We start from the raw sequence: 9700 nt of genomic DNA, 5'->3' as shown, positions 1-9700 counted from the left end.
CAAAAGTGTAACTAACTGAGCCACCCAGGTTCCAGAACTTTTCTGGCTTTCGCTGTGTTGGAACTCAGAGCTATCTTTGCATCTCTCCAAATGGGATGCAGAGAGTTCAAAAAAGGTGGGAGGGGGGCAAAAGGTAGGAGGAGATGCCCCATGGTCCTTGCGTAGAAGAAATATCCAGGCCTTAAGGCTCCTACCCTGGAATGGCGGTGGGTTGAAGGGAACAGAACAGAGACAGTCATGGAAACTAAAAATAGACCTGAGAAAGGCTTCTCCAAAAATATATCTGTTTAATCATCATCAAAATCCAAGCTAGGAAGCCTGAGGAATGGAGGCCCCAGGCCTCTATGGGATGAGAGCAGAGGTCAAGTGTCCAGAAGTGAGCTATCATGCGAGGAAGCCAGCCAACAGACAGGTGAGCATGGGGACCAGCAGGGTTGGCAAGGGTAAGGGCAGCAGCTGTCCTGGGGCCTGAGACTTGAACACCAGGCGCTGTCCCTGGCGCTGCAGTGGCCTGACATTATCTGTCATTTTCAGTTTCTGCTCCGAGTCGTAGTAGAGCTTCGTGGAGAACGCAGCGATCTGTGGAAGGGGCAGGGCTCAGCAGCAAGCAGGGAGCAAGCATAGCTACATTTCCTGCTGTGTGACCCCAGGCCAGTAACCTTGCTTCTCTGAGCCCTCACTAATAAGGAGGCTCAGAATCTCTAACTCTCAGGGTTTTGTGCAGATGAAAAGAAAAAGGGGATATAGACTACCTGGCACTGGTGGGGGCTTAGTTCCTATTAGCTTCACTTAGCTGGGAAGCTAAGGACATACAGCTCACAGTTTTGCAGCCCCACAGTCACTGATCACTACTGTATTATCACTGCTACTATAGAACAGTGGTTCTCAGATTTCAGTGTGCAGTAGTATCACAGCTGGGGGCGAGGAAGGGGGGATGCTTGCTGGCCCCACTTTGCCAGGCCCCGCCCACACAGTTTCTGATTTGGTAGGACTGGGGTGAGGCCCAAGAATTCGAATGTCAAGCAAGTTCCCAGATGATGTTGATGCCACTGGTCCAGGGACCACTCTTTGAGAACCACTGTTCTGTAATGCAAGTATCACTAGAGCAGGGATTTGGGCCCTTTGATTCACTGCTCTATCCCTAGAGCCTAGTGTGTTATAAGGATTCGAGCACCATTTGTTGAATGAATGGACTTGTTCCTACTGTGGCTATCCTGACCTTCTCTCAGCTGCTCCTGGCCAGCCTTGGACCCTCTCCCATGTTGACCCCTCTCCTCAGGACATTGGTTCCCTGCCCTCAGCTGGACAACTCCCACCTACTTACAGAGGGCAGCATGGGAGCCTTTTCTGACCTCCTCTGCCATAGCCTCCCCTCCAGCCCTCAAACTAGGGATGGGATAGGCCAGACCTGTCTTGTCTGCCCCAAGGAATGTCTATGGATTCCCTGGTGACCCATCCCCACCCCAGTCCAGGGTGCCTCTGTGGGGATCCAGAGGAATGGTGTGGGGAACTGGGCAGTGGGGGGGCCACACCCTTGGCTGGGTCCTAGGTACCTGGTCCTTGTGAAGCTGAATGCGCTCCTGGAACACAGTCCAGACAACCTTCTCCTCGCAGCCTGGAGTGGTAAGTGAGCCCAGGTAGCGGAAGTAGTGCCTCAGTGTCTCCTTCTTGGGGAGCAGGTCTAACAGGCTGATGCTGTCATTCATTGTGGTGTTCATCTCTGGGGCAGAGGCAGAAACAGAGGATACTGTCAGTTGGTGGGAGAAGCAGGGATCCCTGAGAGCCCAGGCCACTGCATCACCCTAGCTCTTCCTTTGTAGGAAGAAGTCTCCTCTCTTCCCTTCACCCCCAGCCACTCACTGGGTCTGGGGACATAAGACAGCGCCTCCACCAAAGGCTGGAAGCCATCATTTTTCTCAGATCCAGCCTGGAACAGAACAGAAGGGGGCTTGACAGGGACATGTGGAGAGCCAGGGGTGACCACCATCCCATTCTTCTGGACTGTGGGGGGGAGGGCAGGAAGCTTCTGGGACTGAGGCCCTGAGAGGCTCTGGGCTCCCCACCTGGGGGCAGAGAAGTCACTGAGAAACAGAGGGGAAGTCTGGATCCCCCCAGTCCCCTCCTGCCTTGCAGATCTCTGGATCCAAGAAGGAGCCTCTCAGACCCTGGCAGATGAGGGCCCCACCTCCACCAAGAAGGCCAGCACTGCAATCTCATCTTTGGGATCCTGGGCCTCTTTCTCGCTCCTCGATGTCCCCTTCTCTTTCTCATGTACTATGTGCATCTGGTGGGGAGTGAGAGGAATGGGGAGAGGGCCTGTGAGGCGGCTGGAACACCTTTTTTGCCACAGGCAGGTCCACCCAGAGCCCAACAAAAGTGTCAACCCAGGAAAGGGCACTCACCTCCATGGCATAGCGAACCCCATTGAGGGTGTGTTCTGAGCCCTTATCCAACTCCTCTGACCAGTGCAGATGCATCTGCTTGGCCCGGTAGCGGGCAGCCAATCCTCCTCCAGTGACCGAGGCCTCATCCTCCAGCAATACCATCACTGGAGGGCACAAGAGGGGACAGAGTCCTTGCACCCACCTCCTCTAGCCCGTCCCAATTCCACCTAGGCAGAACCTTCTCTCCTACCTCCGACCCTTCATAGGCTACATGCCTGGGCCTGTGGAAATAGGATGGAATGGGACAGGTGACACGGCCCAGATTTTTTTCTGGCCTCTTATTAGCCTCTTTGCCTGCCTCTCCCTCTGCACATCCCAAACATGCAATTCAGCCCTCTCCCTGGTGCCCTGGTGTCCTCAAGACAATGTCTACAGTCCTCAGCCCTGGGTCACCTGCCCCTGGGCTCAGTTTGGCCAACCCTGGATGGACTTTGATCCCTCCTACCTTTGCTCTCTGTCCACCAGGCACACTGAGCCACACATAGTTCCCTGAGCACCCCAAGCTGCTCCATACCTCTGTGCCTCTGCACATGTTGTTCCTTCTTCCTGGAATGCTGCCCTTCTCCCATAGCAGACTGGTCTGATTAAAGTACTGAAAATACTATGAAGTGTTCCCTCCTTTCTAAGGCCCTTCCTGTTTCCCCCTACCCTCCCACTGTTAGGCTTTGCAGTCCTTCCTCAGCAAAGGTGGACCTGCACCTAGTCATCCCTGGAGGAGCCCACCCATCCAAGTCTTCTGGAACTCAAGGGTCCCCGGACCAGGTGCCCATGCCTGCCCAGGTCCCCTATCCCATCTGCCTGAGACCCACCTGAATGCCCATTGTTTTGGACTTTCCACTTTTGCTTCTTGTCATAGCCAGAGAAGGAGAAGAGTCCCAGGTTTGGGTCTACCTGTGCCTCGGTAGTGACAATGTTGATGGGGGACTGGCGGTTCTTCTTGCAGTCTCCACCCCATTGGCTAGGCCCTGAGCAGGGAGGGAGGGTGGGCTGAGAGTCAGGGGCGCATAGCACCTCCTCAAGTTCAAGGAGGGGAATGGGAAGGTGCTTGGAAGCTGTGGAGAGGAGTGCCCTGGAAGGGGGCTTAGGAAAGCCTAATGTTAAGCATTATCTGAGGACTAAGAGGCAGGGAAGCAGACCTGGAGAAGGCTGATTCCCTGTAGCCAGTTGATAGAGGCTTGGGAATGGGGCAGCACCAGTCACTGAAACACAGTACAGACCAGAGGAAAGCAGACTGTGGGGACATGGATCAAATTTGGGGGAAAAAATGCAAAGGACAACTTCCCAGGTCCACCCAAAGAGGTGTCACTGAAACAGACCGAACTCTTCCTTTTGTTATATGAGCAAAATGTGGGGCACCTGGCTGGCTTAGTCGGTGGAACATGTGACTCTAGATCTCAGGGTTACGTGTTCAAGCCCTACACTGGACATGGAGCCTACTTAAAAAAAAAAAGAGCAAAATGTATCTCTACATCTGATGCTACTGCTGATTTATTTGATAGAAGACATCCTCTTGGTGATAGTGACAAGAGATGCCAGGGATGATTCAGGTCACTCTACATTCTCTGTCTCCTCAGGACCAGGACTGTGTGTGTATGTGTGTGTGTGTGTGTGTGTGAAGAACTGATATCTGACTAAGGAGCCATCATTACCCTTATCCTTCCCACCCTCCCCGGGTCTTCATTTTGACTTGGGCAGTCCCCACCACACAGAAAGGCCTGTCAGTAAGACGTGCTATACTTACCCAAGCAAGCATAGTTGGAGGCCTTGGCTTGAATGTCGTAGCACCAGTGTGAATCTGGAATAGGCAGAGGAAGGATATGAAGTCTGTGTCAATGTATTTGTGCACACATATGTCTCTAGGAATGCACTTGAGCTGTGTATGCACAAGCAACACTGTCTCTGTGTGTGTGTGTGCGCACGCACATGTGCACATACATGGTGGGTCAGAGGCTAGGAATATCCATGGAGTCAGAGACCCCCTTGGGTTGGGATGGAGCATTCCTGGAGTCTCAGAGGGCCCAAAGGAAGGAGGCTAAAGAAAATATAGGGATGGGGTGGAGGCAGTAGAATCAGCCAGGCCCCAGGTGTCCTGACCCACAGCACATCATGCCCAGGGCACTACTCCTCAGGCAAAAAAGTCACCCTTGAGGGACCTTAGGGGGGCCTTCTGAGGCTACCAGCTCTACCCCGGGCTTGGTCTCCACACTCTCTTCCAATTGCTTTCAGCCCCCTCCTCCCTTGCATCTCCCACCCTAAACCTGGAAGGGTGGTTCTGGCAAGAGCACAAGAGAAGAATTAGCCCAGTCTCCCTTCCTGGGACAATAGAGCCAGGTTCAGCCTGGCCGCCTTCCCAGAGTTGATCCGGATGATGGAGGAGATTAGACTAGCCCCTCCCTGGAACACACACCCTCTTGTGTTATTAAGACCCATTCTGGGCTAAACTCTCACAACCCATCGGGAAAGGCAGTCAGGCTTTTTCCCCTGTCCCATTACCTCACAATCCTGGTTCATGGGGCCAGATTCAGGTTCTAATCCCAGCTCTGGTTCAGGGCAGTAGAACCAGCATCTCTGAAAAGAGGCAGCGCTACAAACCTACTACACTAAATGCAAGATGTTACCATCAGGGGAAACTGCAAGGGCAGAGGGGACACCCTTTGTGCTTTCTGCTCAGTTTTTCTGTAAACCTAAAACTGCTCTATAAGTATAGTCTATTGATTACCAAAAAAAAAAAAAAAAAAAAAAAAAAAAAGGCTGAAGCAGCAGGATGGACAAAACATTTGATCCAGAGCTGGAATCCTGGCTGGGCCACATGGGCACTGCAGGTTTAGCGGCAAGTCACCTAATCTCTCTCTGAGCCTCAGTTTTATCATCTGTCAAGTGGAGCTAATACCATCCACCTCACTGGGCTGTGGGAGGATTAAATGAGAGATAGTAGAGTATTCCAGGCAACCTAGAACATAGTAAACTCCCTAATGGATCCTTCCCTTCCCTGGCCTCCCTCCCTCTGGCCTCAGATCAGTGCACAGATGGCCAAAGGCTGGGCAGAGAGGAGACAAATGAAGTGAGCTGGAAAGAACTCAGGGATGAGAAAATTCCTAAGAAAAGCACAGCTTCCCACTCAGCTGAGCTAAGGTCTCTGAGCACATCTCCCCCTTCCTGCCAGGCTGCCTCCCTCCACCCCACCTCCTCTGGAGTCCCTGGAATGGGGATGTGGTGAGGAGGGAGCCAGTAGGAGGTCAAGTTCTTGGTAGGGAAGGAAGGAGGGGCTCCAGGCCAGGAGAGTGAGCATCCACAGAAAACAGGGCACTTTCTCACTCCAGGCCCTTCAGAGTCACCTAGGGTTTTTGAGTTTCCTAACTCCGGGTCAAAGCTGGCTCAGCCTCAGAGTCTGACAGTCCCTGCAGTGTCTTCCCCACAACAATCTGTCCCCTGCCCTGGACTGGGCTCTGCTGTTCCCAGAAATTGCTGCATCTGAGGAACCCCCATGCAGGTCAACTCTGCAAGGGGCTGTGGCCACTTCCCACCCCGGCCAATCTCTGCAGGTGGATAGAGCTCTGAAGTTGGAGCCTGTTCACCTGGCCTCAGTCCTCGCTCTGCCTCTTGCTCAATCTCTGCAGAATTACGTGAACTTTTCTGAGCCCTCCATTCTCCCTCAGAACGAACTGCTACCAAACACCCAGGACTTTGGTCAGTGTCCGAGCAGACACTGAATGACATGGAAGGTCATTCACACCCATGGAAGGCTCCTTGTTATAATTATCCTATGTATTGGGGCACCTGGGTGGCTCAGTTGCTTAAGCATCCAACTTCGGCTCAGGTCATGATTTCTTTGCTCATGAGTTTGAGCCCTGCCTCAGGATCTGTGCTGACAGCTCAGAGGCTGGAGCCTGTATAGGATTCTGTGTCTCCCTCTCTTTCTACCCTTCCCCCACTTGCACTCTCTCTTTCTCTCTCTCTCTCTCAAAAATAAATAAACAGTAAAAAATTAAAAAAAAAATTCTCCTATGTCTTCCCCTCTCAAAGGTCCTGAAGGCAGAAGGGGCTTCCAAGGTTGACTGGGAGGCCCAAGGAGAAGCCATTCCAGGGGAAGCCTTGCTTACGTCAGAGTCCTGAAGGGCAGAAACCCCTCTCAGCCTCCCCAGGGCCCATCTGATTCACACTGAGCCTTTCTTAGGAATTTGCTCTTCCCCTGACTCTGGCTACAGCTCCTGGTTTTGGAATGGTGACCTCTGATCCACTGTCTTAATCATGGAGACTTTTGCCCTGCTTGGCTGAATGCTCTTGTAACTGCTCTCTTCTGGAGTCAAGAACCAGGAAAACATAATGTTGATGAGGCCAGGGGTCAGGTCTACGTCCGTGGACTGAGGGGAGGGACTTTCAAGCAAGAGGCGGCAGGGTCGCAAACCAGCTCAGGTTCCTATATTCATTCATGAGAGGGCTGCCCTTGCCAATAATTATGAGCCTGCTGCCTCAGTCCATCTCCATAGGGCAAGAGAGGCTCCCCACAGACAGATCTTGGCTCCAAGCTCCAAGTTCTACCTAGGTGACCTGCTCTGACCAGGGATGCAGTAATAGACATAACCACATCACCAATCACTTGCCCACCACCCTTCTGTTCTTTAGAGGTGACCGAAGTTCTCTGATGGACCTTGCTCAAGCTACCCTCCCACTCTGTGGGGAAGGAGGAATCCTGGAAACCAGCTCAGCAAAAAACCCAAGTATGTCCTGGCAAAGTCTCAGCAACTCCTGGCAGGGTTCTGGGGCTCAGAAGAAGTCTATGCTCCTCTCCCCTCCTTCACCTTCCACAGCAGCAGATAGTCGGGAGTGTGATGTGCAGCCTCATCACTCTTCAGCCTCAAATGTCCAAGGGGATGAAATGGGTGGAGGAAGACAGGTCCCAAGATAGTTCCCAGTGAAAAAGCCTCAGCACTTAAGGAGAGCACAGCTTGCATGAAGGGGCAGCTGAGAAAGATTCCTGGCTGGCTGGTCCCAGGCAGTGGTAGAGCCATCACCGTCATCACATCTGGGGGAGTCTGCCACGCGCCACGCAGGCACTGCACTAAGTACTTATACCCATTATCTTATTTGAATCCTTAAAACACCTAAGGTCAGAATGACTATCCCTATATTGTAAACGAGAAATTTGAGATTAATTGATTTACCCACCACCACACAGTTACAAAACAACCGAATTAATTGCAAAGTGTTTCTTTTTTCTTTTTCTACTAAGCCCACTGAAGCGGGTTTCAAACTCTCAACTTTACCTAGAAATTTTTTCACACCCTGTCTTTTCTCTTTTCTCCTCTCCTAGAAAGAAGCCAACAGTTTCTGCAAGATTCCCCTCATTCCCCCCTCCCCCCGGAACACCACACACACACACACAACCGGCCAGCTAAATCTTTCTTGCAAAGGGCACACACTCTCCTCTGCTCCTGAGGACACCCTCACTACTCAATTCCAGCACTCCAAAGAGAGGAGCATCTAGCTTTGGAGAGTAAGTCTAGCCGGGTGAACCCCTAGGGGGACCATCGGAGGGGTAGCTAAGCTGGAGACTGGCAGATGGGGGCTTCCTGAAAAGGAGACCGTCCCCGTGGGGTCGCAGAAAAGATGCCTTCCGGATCTCTGCGCCCTGTGCGGCTGGAGGTGCTTTCGGCTCTTTATCAAATATTAACACACCACTCCCGCCACCTCCCACCTAGACGAATAATTAAGAGCTCGGACACACATTAATCTTTACATGAAAATCACCCTGGCCGGAAAGACCGGCTCGGCCAGGGCCTCGGGTCTCCTAGTGTCCCTGGCCTGCAGGCTCCCAGTACAGTGCTGGGGGCTGGGGAAGTGAAGGGGACAGGCAGCCTCAGGCGACAAGGAATCGGGGCGGGGGGGGGGGGGGGGAAGGGGGGATACCAGGGACCCACCGCACACAATCTGCACCCGTGCTCTGGGAGGGGGACAGCCACTCAGCACCGAGCCCCGGCGGGACGGACTGCGACCGTCTGAGGAGCAAAGGCGCACGCAACTCCAGAAAGGGAAAGAACCGCTGCGTGCGTCGAGGCGGGTGGGAGAAGCATCCTCATCACTGACTGTCACGCTCGCGGGGCCGAGGTCCCGCAGGGCCCCGCGAGCCCCCCGCAGCCCTCCACACTCGTGCACACACCAGCTCCACAGCCGCACGTGGCCGTTCGTGTGCGCCCACTGGCTCGCGCCCGTCCCATCCGCTCGCCCCCGTCGCCGCGGCGGTGCCCAAGCAGCCCGTGCCCGACGCGCGCCCGGTGTCTCGCGCGCACTACGGCTGGGGGCGCAGAGGGGCCGGGCGGGAGCCCACGCGTTCACCTGCGCAGGCCAAGGGCCGGGCAGCAGCGAGGGCCAGGAGCGCAGGCAGCAGCCGCATCCCTCACAGGAGCAAACACGCCGCAGAGCCGGTGGGCGCGCGCCGAGGAGGCCTCCGGGGGTGCCGCGATCATGCGGGACCGGGTTTTATAGCGGAGCCGCTACGGGAGGGAGCCCCGACAGCGGGACGCGGAGAGTAGCTCCTCCCCCTGGCGGAGCCTCTCCTCCCCGCGTCCTGTCCCAGCGCTGAAATCCTCCGCTCCCCTCCTGGCCTTCCCACCCCCTGCCGAGCCACCTTGTGCCTTGTGCCGGGAACAATCCTCTTCCCTTCCTCCGCCAGCTCCTCTCCTCTCTGCCCAGAGGTCGTGCCCTCCCCGCCATAGCCCCTTGCCCCCATCTCACACGGGGTCTCCGGTTTGGGAACAGGGTGGCGACTTCGCGAGGTACTTGCTCGACACAACGGTGGGTGCCCATATTCTTGCCTTTGATCGTTTTGGCCTGGACCCCTGCGCAGCCCTCTCGCCTCGGAAGCAGTCCGCCGGGGCCTTGGAATGGGCTTGAGTTGGGGGTGGGCGGGTGTACATAGCCTCCGAAGGATGCTGGAGTTGAGGAATGTGTACAGGTGTTCGTTGAAACAGATGTCCTCAGAAAGAAGGCTTGCTTTTCTCACTCAGTGGTCGCTGATACTCTGGGTATCATCTCTTTTCTGTTTCCTCCTAGGCTGCTCCAAACTTATTTTCTAAGCAGACCAAGGACCCTTCTTCCAACAGAGAAGACGCCCCTAAATTGCTGTGTGTTTTTGTGATGGCCAGAGCAGGGGTGCGGTGAGGCGGCAGAACTAAGAAGTAGAGTCCAAGGGCTCAGTGAGAGAGAAACTTATGGGGTCAGAGGGACGGGGCTGGTTCCTCTTGAGGCCCCCCCAACCC

General features: G+C 54.4%; 1 protein-coding gene across 1 annotated transcript; it reads right to left on the bottom strand.

Moving 5' to 3' along the window:
* Positions 1-267: 267 nt before the first annotated feature.
* CA4 (carbonic anhydrase 4) lies at positions 268-8935 on the bottom strand. Its single transcript, XM_043583857.1, has 8 exons — positions 8778-8935; positions 4186-4239; positions 3254-3409; positions 2403-2548; positions 2186-2284; positions 1861-1927; positions 1554-1720; positions 268-579 (listed from the first exon to the last, which is right to left on the bottom strand). Exons 1-8 carry the CDS (start codon positions 8833-8835, stop codon positions 385-387), a joined length of 942 nt encoding a protein of 313 aa, XP_043439792.1. The 5' UTR covers positions 8836-8935; the 3' UTR covers positions 268-384.
* Positions 8936-9700: the final 765 nt, after the last annotated feature.

Source organism: Prionailurus bengalensis, chromosome E1 (assembly GCF_016509475.1).
Source record: "Prionailurus bengalensis isolate Pbe53 chromosome E1, Fcat_Pben_1.1_paternal_pri, whole genome shotgun sequence".
NCBI lineage: Eukaryota > Metazoa > Chordata > Mammalia > Carnivora > Felidae > Prionailurus > Prionailurus bengalensis.
The sequence above is the reverse complement of the archived record's forward strand: the minus strand, read 5'-3'. Positions and strand labels throughout refer to the sequence as shown.

What these genes read in the sequence shown, in the direction of transcription:
- CA4 (XM_043583857.1), bottom strand. Translation starts at nt 8,835, where the DNA reads ATGCGGCTGCTGCCTGCGCTCCTGGCCCTCGCTGCTGCCCGGCCCTTG. An exon ending in CCGGCCCTTGGCCTGCGCAG is followed by an intron (nt 4,240 to 8,777) that starts GTGAACGCGTGG and finishes TGCCTATTCCAG; the next exon opens with ATTCACACTGGTGCTACGAC. An exon ending in TTCAGCTTCACAAGGACCAG is followed by an intron (nt 580 to 1,553) that starts GTACCTAGGACC and finishes CCCCTTCCACAG; the next exon opens with ATCGCTGCGTTCTCCACGAA.